Source organism: Bos indicus, chromosome 4 (genome assembly GCF_029378745.1).
Source record: "Bos indicus isolate NIAB-ARS_2022 breed Sahiwal x Tharparkar chromosome 4, NIAB-ARS_B.indTharparkar_mat_pri_1.0, whole genome shotgun sequence".
Taxonomy (NCBI): Eukaryota; Metazoa; Chordata; class Mammalia; order Artiodactyla; family Bovidae; genus Bos; species Bos indicus.
In genome coordinates this window covers 44,312,472-44,329,983 of record NC_091763.1, presented here as the reverse complement: position 1 = coordinate 44,329,983, position 17,512 = coordinate 44,312,472, and the positions used below count along the sequence as shown (strand labels likewise).

Sequence of the window (17,512 nt, the reverse complement as noted above, 5' to 3'; positions counted from 1 at the left end):
TCCAAACCTCCAATAATCCAGAGAAAGTATCTGTTCCACTAGGAATAAATCTCTGCCCTCTTCATAAGGAAGCTACCCTGGGACTTCTCAAATGACACATTTACAGGGTGATCGGATGGGATGCAACTGTGTTGGTTCCTCCTTATCTCCAGCTTCTTCTCTTAAAGTCTTCGCTTCACGTACATCTGTTTATTATGTTATTTCATCTAGTCCCAAGGATTTGTTACCAGCTATATTTTAGCAACCTACTTATCTTCCCTGAACATCACACTAACATCCAAATGCCATCCACGTGAATGTGTTATAGATCTGAACTTAAGATATTCAAAACTGCTGATCCCCATCCCCTCCCCCACCACCCCCACATACACTTTCCAGACAGGCTCCCCCTGCAGTCTTCCCCATCTCAGTTAACAGCAGCTCTCTACTTCAAGTTGCTCAGACTAAAATACTGTAGTTTTCTATGATACCTCTAAATCTTTCCACTGTCCATACCTTTACCCCATCACTCTCCAAGTTTATCGCAAACACCATCAAGCTGGTGTTCATGCTCCACTCTTCTCTCCCAACTGTACTCTTCCCTCAGCTACAAGAAAGGAAGTGAAAGTCACTCAGTTGTGTCCGACTCTAGTTGTGTCCGACTCTTTGCAACCCCAAGGACTACACAGCCTGTGGAATTCTCCAGGCCAGGATACTGGAGTGGTAGCTGTTCCCTTCTCTAGGGGATCTTCCCAATGGAGGGATCGAACCCAGGTCTCCCACATTGGAAGCAGATTCTTCACCAGCTGAGCCACCCGGGAAGGCCAGGGATACTGGAGTGGGTATCCTATCCCTTCTCCAGCGGATCTTCCTGACCCAGGAATTGAACCGGGGTCTCCAGCTTTGCAGGTGGATTCTTTACCAGCTGAGCCACCAGGGAAGCCCAGCTACAAGAGTGATCCTTTTAAAACTGGATGAGATCATCTGCCTCCTGGAATCAAAACCTTTATGGCTCTTATCTACTCAAAAGGCAAAATCCTTATCATGACTCACATGAGTTGGCAGCCCCCACCCCCATTTCTTATTTAAACCCAATTCCCCAAGCTCTCTCTGATTTCATCTCCTAAGCTCCCTCCTCCCCAGACTGCCTGCTTTTCCAGGCTCCTTGCTGACTCTAAAATACACCAAATGCTTTTGTACCTGATGCTCTTTTTGCTTGGAACATACTTCTCCCAGTTGTCTGTCTGGCTGGTTCTCCCTTATCTTTTATGTCTCTGATAAAATGTCACTTCCTCAAGGAGGTCTCCTCAGACCTCCCTATATAAAATAACACGGTCCTCTGAAACTCCTTATCTCTCTTGGTCTGCTTAATTTTTCATGGCACTTATCATATATTGTTTATTCATCTCCTCTGATTAAATATAAACTCCCCAAGTATACTGTTAGTCACTCAGCTGTGTCCGATTCTTTGTGACCCCATAGGCTGGAGCCCACTGGGCTCCTCTGTCCATGGAATTCTCCAGGCAAGAATACTGGAGTGGGGTTGCCATTCCCTTTTCCAGGGGATCTTCCGAAATCAGGGATCAAACCCAGGTCTCTTGAATTGCAGGCAGATTCTGGTAAATATACCTCTGTCAATGAATTCAGTCACATATGAAATTCTGGTACTTTTTTCTTTCTTGGTCAAACAACCTCAAAATCTATCTTTATGTGTGTTCCCCAAATTTCTGCTAATATAAATTAGCCAAGTTGTATAAAAGCTTCTCTGGCAATTTGACTTTATAATTCTCAGGAAGGCATGTCTTACCTTAGTTATAGATCTAGAGATGCTGAGGAGTGAGATGGAAGAGCCTAAAGGAGGATTAACATCACTCCTTCAGAATTTGTGGTTTTGTTTTTTTCAGCTATGTATCCAGGAGTAGAATTGCTAGGTCATATGGTAGGTCTATTTTTACTCTGTTCTGTTTTCCACAGTGGCTGCATCAATTTATATTCCCACCAATAGTATATAAGATTTCCCTTTTCTCCACATCCTTGCCAACATTTGTTATTTGTGTGTGTTTTTTTAATGGTTGTCATTCTGACAGGTATGAGGTGATATCTCATTGTGGTTTTGATTTGTATTTTCCTGATGATTAGCAAAATTGAGCATCTTTCCATGTGCCTGTTGGCCATCTGTATTTCCTCTTTGGAAAAGTGTCTATTCATTTTCTGCCCATTTTTCAATTGGGCTGTTTGTGGGTTGTTGTTTTTTTTTATATATATTGAGTTGTATGAACTGTTTATATATGTTGGATATTAAGCCCTATTTGGTCATATCATTTGCAAATATTTTCTTTCATTCAGTAGGTTGTCTTTTCATTTTGCTGATGGTTTCCTTTGCTGTGTAAAAGTTAAGTTTAATTAGGTCCCATTTGTTTATTTTTGCTTTTATTTTCGTTACTTTAGGAGACACATTCAAAAAATATTGCTGCAACTTTTGTCAAAGAGTATCCTGCCTGTGTTTTCCTCTACAAGTTGTATAGTCTTACATTTAGGTCTTTAATACATTTTGAGTTTAATTTTGTATATGGTATTAGAGAATGTTCTAATTTCATTCTTTTACATGTAGCTGTCAAGATAAATGAACCCCAGTGTTCATAGCAACATTATTTACAATTGTCAAGATATGGAAGAAACCTAAGTATCCATCAATAGATGAATGGATAAAGAAATGTGTGGTATAGAAATACAATAGAATAGTGTTCGGCCATTAAAATGAAAATTTGCCATTTTCAGAAACATGGACTTGGAAGGTATTATGCTAAGTGAAAAAACTCAGACAGAGAAAGACAAATACTTCATGATATCACTTATATGTGGGATTTAGAAAATACAGCAAAAAGCAGACTCACAGACATAGAGAACACACCAGTCATTACCACTGGGGAAGGAAAAGGGGCAATATAGGGGTGGAAGACTGAAAGGCAAGAACTATTGGGAATAAGATAGGCTGAAGGACGTATTGTACAACACAGGGAATGGCCAATATTTTGTAATGACTGTAAAGGGAAAGTAACATTTAACAGTTATATAAGAATTTTTTGAAAGATTATTCCCTTAGGAAAGAAAGCAACAGTGCCTTTAGCAAGAAAGACCTTATTAAATGTGGGGGCGGAACTGCTTCAAGGAGCAATGGCTGCTCAGTCACATTTAGGAATTCAGGCGACTCTGAGTTCCCCAAGCACACCCCATTTCCCTCCCTCACTTCTAGTCTTACTTTCCACTCGTCCCAATCAATAAACAAAAGAAACCTGGCAAAGCTACCATTCAATAAACATTACCATTTGGCAATGTGCAGAATGAAATTCAAGTCTGGATTTAGCCAACTCTGCTTGTTACCTCTGGGGAGAGGGAGGGGATTGGAACTGAAGGTGGTTTGCAAAGGGGTCTTTAGTCTAAGTGATGATTGTTTAAGAAATTAAAGCATTCGTGCATTTTTTATGATTAAAATTAATTTCAAAATTGCAATACAAGTATGTAAAATGCTTTTTTCTTTAGGAACTCAGCCAGGTAGAACAATCACTGGCCTGGTAAAACTATCGTTCTCTGCATGATACCCAGAAGCATGTGCCCAGAACCCCTTCTAAAAGTTTGCCATTGTTTTAAGTACCCAACCCTATAGTATATCTGATCCTGTCTTGCCATACCCTCCCCTGAAGTCAATCACTGCTAACTTGTATTCACAATCTCCTAAATTCTCAGATTTGATGATACCTACTCCTTCCCCATTTATAACTCTGGCTTCTTTTGACTATAGCTCTGCATGTGTGGTAACATATTCATGAACCACTTTGAGTAATAACACTCCTGTCTCAAATTTCCTTTACATCCTAGTCAAACAGATTGATTTCAGAGTAGAACGTAGACAATTATTGAATAATGTAATGGATAATAAGGAATATACAGGATGGTATAAAACCAATGGGAAGAGGCACCAACCCCGCCTTGATGTCATCAGAGAAGACTGCCCAGAAAAGATAATTACTTAGAAAGATGATAATGATGATAATACATATGTATATTCTAGGTGCTTTATATACACTATCTCATTTAATCCTCTCAATAACTCTGTCAGATTCTACTGTAACTCATTTTGAAGGAACCAAAAAAATGAGATTAGGTGATTTTGCTTGTGCTCACAGAGCTTGCAAATAATGGAGTTGAAATTCAAACTTAATTCTGGCTTATGAGTCCCTGCTCTTAATCATGGATATTAAAACAAAACTCAGCAGGAGTTAAGGATGGCATTCTACCTAGACCAAGAGAACAACAACAGAAAGTAATGAAAATATGAGAGAACATGGTTTATTCTAGAACAAGGCTTTTAGTATGGTAGGAGTGTGAATAGTGGCAGAAAGGATAGGCAGAAATCAGTTAATGAAGGAGCTTATTTGCTGAATTTTATTGTTTAAAAAAAGAAGGAGTTGTTAAAAGGTTTTAAGCGGGAAAATATCATGATCAGAATTATATATATATATATATATATATATATATATATATATATTTTTTTTTTTTTTTTTTTTGCTGCACCAGTCAGCATGCTGGATCTTAGTTCCCCAATCAGAGGTCAAACCTGTGCCCCCTGCATTGGGAACATGCATCTTAACCACTGGACCACCAGGGATTGTACTTTTTGAATCATTCCTCTGGCAGTGATGTGGAGGACAGGTTGTAATAGATTCAAACTGAGGGCACAAGTCACACTCAGGAAGGGCTTGCATTATCCTAAGAGGATGTTGAGAGCTAAACCAGAGCAGCAACATGAATGATGGAAAAAAGAGGAGATGGGGTTAAATGCCACAAAAATGAAACCAAAACTTCCATATTTCAAATGTGTCAATAGTACTCGGGAGGAAAATAAGATAATGGTATTCCTGTATTTGCCCCTGTCTTCCCGTTAATGAAATAGTTCTCATTAAAGTCGTCAGTGAGTCAAAGGTATTGTCTAATTAGGTAAACATTATGCAACTTTTCAACTAAGAGTAAATATATAGAAATTATTTTACAAACAATAGTACTTAATGTTTCCAAATTGAAGAAATAAATAGATGTGATGATTAAATCTTTTATTTTATAACATTTTTAAAAGACATAAAACATAAACCTATTTTTATGTTTTATATAAACATAAAAACATTTCCTTTTATACATAAAGGAAAATAAGAATTCTAAACAAAGACTTATCATGACACTACTACTCCTCACTTTTTACCTTTAAACCTTCTACCCTTTCCTTGGGTAGACATTCAAAAATAAGGAACAGCAAATTTGTTACTCAGATTTCTTTTGTCTTGTATATTTAGGCTCTTTATTTATCAGATAAATGTGTCAGCACTTCATTTGGAGCATTACTACTTATCAGAAAAATTTGATTTTTTTTCTCAGTGATTAGTGAACCAGTTCCATTTGGAATTTCTAAAGCCTAATCTTAGTCAATATTTTCAAAGTATGATAAAGCTCAGAAATAATTTGTTACCTCAGATAACAAACAAGTCATTAAAATGGAACCAAGACAAGACTCTAAAATACTTGTTAGTAGTCAATCCACATTTGTGAACATTAGCTCATGATATTAGTGAATAGTTTTGCCAGGAAAAAAAACTCTCTCAAATAGAATCTATTCCCATCAATATGCTTAAGATTATAAAAATCTAAAATATATTTTATAAGTGACATGAACTGACTTCAAAAAGGAATTTCTATGTTATAGAATTTGTTATTAGAAAGGTGCCATAAATGTATAATAGAAAATAAAATTTTGATTCTTTGATGAAGGTGGAAAGATAGACAGGCTTTTGAGTATTTACGTAGATTAATGAATTATTTGCCAAATTCTCCTGAAATGATACCTGCATCCTATTAAAATCAGTGGATAGTTGCTATGTGAGCTATTTTTTTAGAACTGTATTTTTTAAGGAATCTATTTTTCATCTCAGAAATTTGCCTAACTTTATACACATGTTAGTAGTTACATATAGTAAGTAAAAATACCTTTATCTGAAATATTATATTGTATAATATCAAAATCTTCTTAGCCTTTTTGTAAAAATCAGAAAAGAGAGAGAAGTAAAGAATAAATTAGTTTACAACATTTACACTTAGTATCCAATTGAGAGATATGAAGCCATTGAAATCTACAATGATATCTTACATTTTGGTAGTCACTTAATTCTATTTGCATTTCCCTTGTTTTGGCATTTTAATAATTATTAATAATAACATAATTTTTCATTATGCTTACCTGAACTTTGTACATTATATATTTTTAAAAGAATGTCTTGCTTTTTGATTCAAATTATCTATAAAAAGGCAATACTTGAAAAATTAACTTCTTACCTAACGATACTATTCTCAATTATTTTCAAATAATGGGTAAAGCTGCATTTTTGTGAATTTATTTTGAAAACTTGGCTACCTTAGTAGAAAAAGATACTAGAAATTAAAGATTGACTGTATGTCTATGACTCACATACAGTATTGTGTATTCTTCCAAATGTTATTCTAGAGCATTTTTAAAACATGCTGTAGAATACTGCTGTTCTCTCTGAAATGATTCCTTTTTATAATAGAGGAATTTAACAAATAATTTTTATTATCCTTTAAATATGATTCTTGCATTTTAGAATGAATGAATTATAAGCGTTCTAGCTACTTTTGTTAAAAAAAAAAAAACACACACACCTGTGTTGGAATCTTTTGATAGCAAAGTAAGCAATACACCAGTTAGGGTTGAAATACATATTTGAACTACTCTTCTATATATTTCAAATTCAAGCTTTTTATAAATATGAAGATTTACCTATTTGTCATATAAACTTAGCTTTGTATAAAGTGAATCACCTAATAATATCAATGCTTTGGATCTAAACTTGGCTTTCAGAATGTTATAGCCTCTAAATAAGCACTTCATTCCTCGGCCACACCTACTTCTCCAAAGGAAAGTTTACCAGTAGTCTCGCACAGCAGTGAGCAGTCTTAAATTAAAAACTATTATGCATTACAGCAAAGGAAGATATTGTTTATACTAAAGCAGTTTTTACCATCAAACATCTAAAGAGTTATAAACTATAAAAGAACTACCTTTAAATCATGGTCTTTAAGGTTAAATTAATTTTCTGAATGCTTTTTGGAGGGACATTATACTATCACATTTTAAAATATTTTCAATGATAAAATTTTACATTTCACAAATAGTACCTGAGCAGGTTTAATTATATTTCTTCTTTCTTGGAAACTAAAATGCCATAAATGCTATAAACTGAGTAAATTTATCTCATAATGAGGAACAGGGTATTTAGATACAAATAAATACCCAGTAACTATAGCCTGAAAAAAATGTGTTTAAATTACTGTCAAAACAGAGGTCACTTGTGTAAAATCTAGCCTGCTGAAAAAAAACAATTATTTTTTAATTAGAGTGAGTAATGTAAGTAATATAAAACTTTTTAAATAAGAGAAATTAAAAGCATTATAAGTCTAATGTGTGATTCTTAATATTTCCAATTGCTTGCAAGTGTTTATTTCAATAACAGCAGAATAGCGATAAAGGACTTCTTTAAAAGGCATATTTTTCAGCTTTATTTCAAATGCTATGTGGCATAAGAACCCATTGCTCAGAGATAAATTTTAAGCCGTGGAAAAGGAGTTTGAAACATATTCCAAAGTGCTGAAGGAATTAATTGCCCTATTGGGTAATGAATACCCAGAATTGTTAGCATTAGTGATTTACGGCTTAAAGTGCTTGGGTCTGATCATCATTTTGACTTCTTTGAAGGAGGACTTGTAACCACCAGGTTGTGCCTCACTTATGCCAGGCCAGGTACCCCAGAAAATCCCATTTCGGACACCTCTGTATTTTTGGTGATAATATTTGCCATTTAAGTTTGCAGAAAGACAGGCATCAAACCACCAGCCTGAACTGTAGTAGAGCCCACAGTTCCCAGAGGGGTATCGATCATTGTCTCTATCCGGGGTGGTGAAAAACTTCAGGTCATGGTTGTAATGTTTACTGAAACGTAAGGCATCTCCAGCTGTGCCATTATAGTTACCAATGTGTAGACGGTATTTGAGAAACTCGTTGGCCACATAAAAGTGATCATACAAGGCATAGAGTTTGATACCATTAAAGTCTTCAAGGTCTATTCTTAGAATCATGTCCTTACTCTTAGTCAGAAGGTGGATTTTATCATTCCCCAGCCAAAATTCTCTTCTGAGGTTTCCAAAGCCTACTTTGTAGTCTTGCCATGTTCTGGTGAAGTTGGTGCTTCCATCAACACGTGCTTGCAGCACCGTCCAGCCTCCCGCCATGGTCTCCATGTCACAGAAAACTTCGAAGCTACTGTTTCTGGGATCCGGTGTAACTCTATAGAGCTCACTGCTTCTTTTGCCTATTGTGTAGTATTCAGAGCAATCTTTATATATAAGATGTTGTTGAACTGAAGGAGTGAAAACAGAAAGGCATTGGATTTTGTTAATAAAAACTAAGCATCTAAAGAATTCTTGATATGCACAAAAGCAGTTTGATAATTTGATCAATGGTGACAATGAAACCTTTCTCGGCTAAATTACTTGAACCTATTTAGCAAATGCTTATTAAAGGCTCAGAACAAGACCTTGATGTTATAAAGCAGGCAAAGTTCTCTAACATCCTCTTGGTTTAATAATATTGACAATATCAACAACTAATAACAACAAGAAATAAAAGTGATAGTTTTAGTAATTTAATGATATTTAGTGAGGGCTCTGCTTGTGTCTTAGAGATTCTGCCAAAGACTTGGTGACATTTTTACAGTTGATCTGCACGTGAACTTTATGACATAGGTAGTATTACTAATCTGCTGGTGAAAAAGGATATTTAGGCTCAAAAAGGATCAGTGGCTTGCTCAACTTCATAGGATCTTTAAATGGCAGAGCCAAGAGAGAGCAAAGCTTGTCCCTGTAACCACTTCATTCCTTAGTCCTGAAACTCAGATGATTCCAACTCTCCTAGAATTGCATTCCATGCATGCAGAGGACGCACAGGCTTCTATTTCCTTTCACCTAAAGAGGCTGATATGGAGAAGGCAATGGCACCCCACTCCAATACTCTTGCCTGGAAAATCCCATGGACGGAGGAGCCTGGTAGGCTATAGTCCATGAGGTCGCGAAGAGTTGGACACGACTGAGTGACTTCGCTTTGACTTTTCACTTTCATGTATTGGAGAAGGAAATGGCAACCCACCCCAGTGTTCTTGCCTGGAGAATCCCAGGGACGGCAGAGCCTGGTGGGCTTCCATCTATGGGGTCGCACAGAGTCAGATATGACTGAAGCGACTTAGCAGCAGCAGCAGCAAAGAGGCTGATATACTCCACTTTCAGGTCATTTTATAAGATTATTCCAAATGATTTATTAAAATTCTAAAATACAGCATTGATCAACATTTCCATTTATCTTACTTGCTTGACAAAGAAGCTCAGGTTAAAAAAGAACTTCACTAATATATGAATATTCTTATTCTGATTTATTATCCAGGAAAATATTCAGCATTTCACATGTTTGGTTTTTAGAAGGAAACCATAGGTGATTACATTCAGTATAAGTATAATCATCAAATAATGTGGCTTTGTAGGAACCACTAGAGATATTTACTCCAAAATAATTTTTACAAAAATCCCTGCCAGATCAGGCAAGTTTAATACATTAATACAAGCCACTATGAGCCACAAATAATATATTCATGTGTATTTAGAACTCAGAATATTCAGACAGTTCCCCAAAACTTTAGTATAAAAATAGCAGAATCTTATTCTTGTCGTTGCACATTGCCATGCAGTACCAATCTAATGCACACCCAGGTATGCCACCTACGACATGAACGTTGCCTTGCAACGTGCAGGGTCCATTTAGATACAGGCTGCTGGGAGTATTAGCAACAGTGGTCTTTGAAACTCCCAAACACCTTCACTGGTTGATTCCCTGGGAGTGGAACATGCATGAGGTGCTTCTTTCAAAGGAACGCGATCTCTGCTGCAGGCACCACACCCCTTCAAGTCACACTCATGCAGAGACGGCTTTCAGAAGACCATCAGCAAGGGTCCCAGGAACTCACGTGGAATACCAGGGTTTGGGGGAACCAGTGCCACAGCCAGCAGTTCTTGGACAGAGTGGGTAGTTAGGTTTGTGGTCTTTAACATATATTTATTAAAGTTAATTCAAATAATCTGGATGGGGAGGATGGATTCTACTGCTATATGCTTGAATTCTAGTAATAGAAAGGAAGAAATAAGAATGTATTCCTTTCCTCAGTAGCATGCCAAAACTCTGCATAAAATAGTTTTTGTGCCACTAGGTCTCAAAGTAAAAAGTTTTGCACACACATGAAACCATATAAGTATTTTTATCCGATCCATAAAATCTCCTATTTCCACTAGATGTTTGGGATTATTAACTGCAGATTACTTGCTAAAATCTTTCAAAGGTCTCTTGTTGCTGTATAAGGAGCAATCACCCAACCACAAAAAAATTGATTTGCGAACAGAGTACAACCACAAACACTGCCTTAACTCTACTGTTTTCAGATACTTCAGTGAACAGATAAGTAAGTTAAAGTCACTGAAACATTAAGACATTCTCTCCACTTCTGTTTGTGTGTAGCTCTGGTGTCAGCAAATAAGATCTTTAAAAGTACTTTAAAATGGATTCAGAACTCATTATGACTTTTTTTGTAATTAGGTCCTATCTCTTTTCTGTGGTCACATTTAGAAAGATAATAGTTTCCCTTGTACTACCTTGATGAATAAAAGGCTTAACTTTTAATTTGTCCTTTATTTAACATAATTTCTCAGGTTAACGTTTATACATCCTATTGAGTTATATAACATTCATCAACAAATGATAAGAAAACATTATTATACATACCTGGGAGTGATTGTATTTGTTCTTGCCTGGGACACTTAGATGAACATTTGCCATCCAAACTATTGACAACAAATGTGAGGTTTGCCACTTTGCTATCAACATACTGTTCTATGTTGTTCATATTTACAAGATTCAGCTTCTCCAGGCGACCCTGAAGCACATCGATCTCCTCCTTGGCATTCTTAAGGTCAGAGGACAGTTTGTTAACCTCGCCCTCTAATTCTCTCACTCTGTTGTCCCCAGTTTCTCCTGGGGCTCCTGTGCCTGGTAACAGCAATCCATTTCTTCCTGGGTCTCGACTGTCATCAGCCTGCAGTTTGCAGTCTTGGCAAGTCTTCTTCAGGCTATTTACAATTTCCTTGAGATTCTGAACTTCTTTGAACACCTCCTCGATCCTGCTGAACTGCTTGGGGAGCTGAATAGTCAGCGGGGGCAGGTTCACCTGGTAGGGACATTCGCCTTCCTCCTCACATCTCCCTCTGCTCTCTAGTCTCACCCGGCAGGCATTCTGGGCTGCTTCGTCTTTAATTTCTTCTGTTTCATTGTTTGCCACAACCAAAAAACCATATGTAGCAAGGACAGTTGAGCTCAGCCAGCACCAGTTCGCCAGCTTCATCTTTGCGGTGGCGCTCACTCACCCCAGCAGGGAAGGGTGCCGGGCTGGAGCTGTTTTAAGAGTGGCCGCTGCCAGCTGCCGGCCTGAGTCAGGCTTTCTGTGTTCTCAGGAAAGGGCGGGAGCTCTTTGCATCACAAGTCTCAGAAACGCGGAGGAAGAGACTGTCTTCATCAAACTCAGTTTGCCAAAAACTGTTATTTTCAATCAAAATCATCCTCTTTGGAATTCCTGCAGCTAGTCAGATGCACATATTCAACAAGTTTCACTTTCATTGCTTATTTTATGAAGCACAAGAAAATAATTGTACTTGGAGTAAATCATTTCATGACAATTAACTCCCCAGTGGGGAAAATAGTTTTTAAAGATAAAACTGAATGTGCTAGCTATCCAGATTGTGTGAAGGACAGAAATGTTACTAAAATGGATATGGTTCTTTTTCCTTTTTGGAATAAGCCATAGAGAATCCTGTAGTTTCTTCACATTGGGCTTTCAGGTGAAATCTCAAGCCCTTAAACACAATTTTAAATATAATAAAGCTAAACTTTCTGACTCTTGCGGTGGACTTTTGTTTAATCTATTTGAAAAGGGAAGAAAACCAGTCAAGAAAAAAAGTTCTGCTTTCTCTTTCTTTGACCATCACACAGTGTAGGAGAAATGTCTAAATGATGAAAACACTTTATAAGGTATATCATTGTCTTTCATCAAAACCAGCAGCCTCCTCCTTTGGCCTTCAGCAGTTTTGTGACTGTGCTGTCCTTCCACAACCACCCAAGTGAATCTGAACTAGTCCCGCCTGTGCTCCGCTCCTTCTTTGTCTCAAGCATCTCTGCCTGCCCTTCCTCCTGGCAGCCCTGCCAGTCCCAGCTCTGTGCTTTCTGCCTCCACAGTGGGCCTTCCACTTGGTCTCCATGCCACTTACACTACTTTGCCCCAAACATGTCTGCATTCCTGACTTTTCAAACTTTTTTCCCACAGTTTTCAAACTTTCCTCCTGGGAGGTTGAGGGCAAGAAGAGGGAACAGCTTTTATTGGAGAAACCACTTCCTTTTAATTTGTTTTACATATTGGCATCTCATACAAGATTTCTAATTGGTGGTAGTGGTGGCTTAGTTGCTAAATTGTGTCTGACTCTTTTGCAACCCCATGTACTGCCAGGCTCCTCTGTCCATGGGATTTCCAAGCAAGAATGCTGGAGTGGGTTGCTATTCGCATGGACAGAGGAGTCTGGCAGGCTACAGTCCTTGGGGGTCACAAGGAGTCAGGTATGAATTAGCGACTAAAACAAGATTTATTTAAAAAGGATTTTATGGCTTTAAAAATCATTTCAAAGTTATGGCTAAAAATCTAAATTCTTACTATTATCATTTGCAGTACTCTGTAATCTGTCTCTTATTTATTTCTTTAACCTGATTTCCTATTCTTTTTCTATATATGCCTTCATCCCAGCCAAACTCTCCCATTCAACCTAACTACTCATGTTCTCTAAATGTGTCAGGTTCACTTTACACTCACAAACTGTATTTATTCCTGAATACTCAGGAGACCTAGCTTCTACCTCTGGATCTACTTTTTATTGGATCTATCATTAGCTTTGCTGAATCTTGGTTCCTGTAACTGTGAAGGAGGGGTTTGGCTATTCTTCCCTCATACAGGAATGATAGTTATAAACACCTTGAGTGCTGGAGTGCTGAAGGAAAAATGCAGTGTATAAAATGTAACATGCTTTCCAAACAAATTTGACAAACATGTTACACACACTTAGGTCTCATTTTCCTCCATCTTCTTGCAGCTTTTTAAAAAATTAAGCTTGTTTTCCTCTTTATTCCATTTAACATATTCAAATACATTTTAGATGCACTGTTAACTTTTTGACTAAAATATATATATATTTAATCTCCTAATTTCATTTCTCTCTCCTCACCCACTTTCAAGCTGTGACACTCCCTTACTGTGAGGGGAGAAATAAATGAATGATTAGGGAATTTTAAAAAATGATGATAATATAAATAATAGATTCAAATATCTTATAAAGTAGAAATACATAGGAACAATGTTTAAGGTACATTATTAAATGCCTTTGACTGAATTGACTATAAATCCACATGTTTAGGGACTTCCCTGGTGGTACAGTGGCTAAGACTCCACACTCCCAATGCAGGGAACCTAGGTTCAATCCCTAGTCAGGGAACTAAGATCCTGTGTGCTGCAGCTAACACCTGGTGCAGCTGGGCTTAATAAATATATATTTTTTAATCCACACATTTAGTCAAGTCCAGTCAAGTATTTATTAAAGATCTGTATACTCAGATTGATTATATTCTTTGCAGCCAAAGATGGAGAAGCTCTATACAGTCAGCAAAAACAAGACCAGGAACTGACTGTGGCTCAGACCATGAACTTCTTATTGCCAAATTCAGACTTAAATTGAAGAAAGTAGGGAAAACCACTAGACCATTCAGGTATGACCTAAATCAAATCCCTTATGATTATACAGTGGAAGTGAGAAATAGATTTAAGGGCTTAGATCTGATAGATAGAGTGCCTGATGAACTATGGAATGAGGTTCGTGACATTGTACAGGAGACAGGGATCAAGACCATTCCCATAGAAAAGAAATGCAAAAAAGCAAAATGGCTGTCTGGGGAGGCCTTACAAATAGCTGTGAAAAGAAGAGAAGCGAAAAGAAAAGGAGAAAAGGAAAGATATAAACATCTGAACGCACAGTTCCAAAGAATAGCAAGAAGAGATAAGAAAGCCTTCTTCAGCGATCAATGCAAAGAAATAGAGGAAAACAACAGAATGGGAAAGACTAGGGATCTCTTCAAGAAAATCAGAGATACCAAAGGAACATTTCATGCAAAGATGAGCTTGATAAAGAACAGAAATGGTATGGACCTAACAGAAGCAGAAGATATTAAGAAGAGATGGCAAGAATACACAGAAGAACTGTACAAAAAAGATCTTAACGACCCAGATAATCACGATGGTGTGATCACTGACCTAGAGCCAGACATCCTGGAATGTGAAGTCAAGTGGGCCTTAGAAAGCATCACTACGAACAAAGCTAGTGGAGGTGATGGAATTCCAGTTGAGCTATTCCAAATCCTGAAAGATGATGCTGGGAAAGTGCTGCACTCAATATGCCAGCAAATTTGGAAAACTCAGCAGTGGCCACAGGACTGGAAAAGGTCAGTTTTCATTCCAATCCCAAATAAAGGCAATGCCAAAGAATGCTCAAACTACCGCACAATTGCACTCATCTCACACGCTAGTAAAGTAATGCTCAAAATTCTCCAAGCCAAGCTTCATCAATATGTAAACCGTGAACTTCCTGATGTTCAAGCTGGTTTTAGAAAAGGCAGAGGAACCAGAGATCAAATTGCCAACATCCGCTGGACCATAGAAAAAGCAAGAGAGTTCCAGAAAAACATCTATTTCTGCTTTATTGACTATGCCAAAGCCTTTGACTGTGTGGATCACAATAAACTGTGGAAAATTCTGAAAGAGATGGGAATACCAGACCACCTGATCTGCCTCTTGAGAAATGTGTATGCAGGTCAGGAAGCAACAGTTAGAACTGGACATGGAACAACAGACTGGTTCCAAATAGGAAAAGGAGTTCGTCAAGGCTGTATATTGTCACCCTGTTTATTTAACTTCTATGCAGAGTAAATCATGAGAAACGCCGGACTGGAAGAAACACAAGCTGGAATCAAGATTGCCGAGAGAAATATCAATAACCTCAGATATGCAGATGACACCACCCTTACGGCAGAAAGTAAAGAGGAACGAAAAAGCCTCTTGATGAAAGTGAAAGTGGAGAGTGAAAAAGTTGGCTTAAAGCTCAACATTCAGAAAATGAAGATCATGGCATCCGGTCCCATCACTTCATGGGAAATAGATGGGGAAACAGTGGAAACAGTGTCAGACTTTATTTTTGGGGGCTCCAAAATCACTGCAGATGGTGACTGCAGCCATGAAATTAAAAGATGCTTACTCCTTGGAAGGAAAGTTATGACCAACCTAGATAGCATATTCAAAAGCAGAGACATTACTTTGCCAACAAAAGTTCATCTAGTCAAGGCTATGGTTTTTCCTGTGGTCATGTATGGATGTGAGAGTTGGACTGTGAAGAAGGCTGAGCGCCGAAGAATTGATGCTTTTGAACTGTGATGTTGGAGAAGACTCTTGAGAGTCCCTTGGACTGCAAGGAGATCCAACCAGTCCATTCTGAAGGAGATCAGCCCTGGGATTTCCTTGGAAGTAATGATGCTAAAGCTGAAACTCCAGTACTTTGGCCACCTCATGTGAAGAGTTGACTCATTGGAAAAGACTCTGATGCTGGGAGGGATTGGGGGCAGGAGGAGAAGGGGACGATAGAGGATGAGATGGCTGGATGGCATCACTGACTCGATGGACGTGAGTCTCAGTGAACTCCGGGAGTTGGTGATAGACAGGGAGGCCTGGCGTGCTGCGATTCATGGGGTCGCAAAGAGTCGGACACGACTCAGCGACTGATCTGATCTGATATTCAGACCTGTATATTCCGAGCATAAAGATATGTATACTAGAGCATAGATAAGATGGATCCACCCATCGTATATTAACTGAGCATCCCGTATATGCAGGACACTATTCAAGGCACTTAGGCTGCAGACATCAAACATAAATCCCCTTTTCCTTCTTAGGAAGGAGTATTGAGGACTTTGCATTTTGTTCATGTTGAACTTTCAAGTTAAATCTTAAGCACTTTTAAGCTTTTCTAAATCTAACAAAAGTACAGCTTTCTGGCTCTTGCATTGGGCTTTTGTTTCATCCCTGTGAACCAGGGATTTGCTTTCCAGGCACTGCTGTTGATTCTTGGGCCCTGCAAACCCCACTTAGCCAAAGGCCAGTGTTATAGTTCTACCTAAAATTTCTGGATGTGCTATGGGAACTGGCTCCTGTCCCTTCAGGACCATAGAAAATACCCAAAATAAAGGCAGAAAATTGCTTTATTAATCATTTTTTGACATTAATAGGTGGGATTCTGAGTTCTTAATTTTAAAAGATTATTGTTCACTTACCCCGGGCAGACACTGACTACCACATGAAAGAGGCTCAATCTGACTAGTAAATTTATAGCCCATGGGGGCGGAGAGTTTGGTACAGTTGTTCAAGAAGCTTTCACAAATACTGTCTCACTACATCCTCCCATCCACACAATTACTTTCTGCATGTGCAGATGAGCAGAGAAAGAGTTCAAAGAAATAAATGATTTGCCTATAGTTTCACACTTTTTAGGGACAGTGTATTAAAAAGCAGAGACATTACTTTGCCAACAAAGGTCCGTATAATCAAAGCTATGGTTTTTTCCAGTAGTCATGTATGGATGTGAGAGTTGGACCATAAAGACGTCTGAGTGCCAAAGAATTGATGCTTTTGAACTGTGGTGTTGGAGAAGACTTTTGAGAGTCCCTTGGACAGCAAAGAGATCAAACCAGGAAATCAATCCTAAATGTTCATTGGAAGGACTGATGCTGAAGCTGAAGCTGAAGCTGCAATACTTTGGCCACCTGGTGCAAAGAGCCCACTCATTAGAAAAGAGCCTGATGCTGGGAGGGATTGAAGGCAGGAGGAGAAGGGGATGACAGAGGATGAGATGGTTAGATGGCATCACCAACTCAATGGACATGAGTTTGAGCAAGGTCCAGGGGATGGCGAAGGACAGGGAAGCCTGGTGTGCTTCAGTCCACGGGGTCGCAAAGAATCAGACACTACTGAACAACAACAACAAGCAACAGAGCTGGAATTTGAACCTGGTCTGACTCCAGAGTTGATGTCTTTTCTCCTGTGCCATCCTGTCATGTGGGGGGCAGGGAGATAATAGTGGAAAGGAACACTGGTACCATGTTGTGGAGAGCCTGGCACTTAAATCACTGCTTAGATAAGTGGGGACTCACTTAAAGTTTTGAGCAAAGGAATAATTTAATTAGTTA

At 38.2% G+C, this 17,512-nt stretch overlaps 2 protein-coding genes across 2 annotated transcripts in view; one reads left to right on the top strand and one right to left on the bottom strand.

Annotated features, from left to right (window-relative positions):
- CCDC146 (coiled-coil domain containing 146) overlaps positions 1-17,512 on the top strand; it is a 139,897-nt gene that overhangs the window by 45,522 nt on the left and 76,863 nt on the right. The window lies entirely within an intron of this gene.
- FGL2 (fibrinogen like 2) lies at positions 5,073-11,668 on the bottom strand. Its single transcript, XM_019958621.2, has 2 exons — positions 10,919-11,668; positions 5,073-8,456 (listed from the first exon to the last, which is right to left on the bottom strand). Exons 1-2 carry the CDS (start codon positions 11,532-11,534, stop codon positions 7,747-7,749), a joined length of 1,326 nt encoding a protein of 441 aa, XP_019814180.1. The 5' UTR covers positions 11,535-11,668; the 3' UTR covers positions 5,073-7,746.

Excerpts from the sequence above, each read along its gene's own strand:
- FGL2 (XM_019958621.2), bottom strand. The coding sequence starts at position 11,534 with ATGAAGCTGGCGAACTGGTGCTGGCTGAGCTCAACTGTCCTTGCTACA. Across the intron at positions 8,457-10,918 it reads ACAAATACAATCACTCCCAG|TTCAACAACATCTTATATAT; the intron begins GTATGTATAATA and ends TCACTCCTTCAG.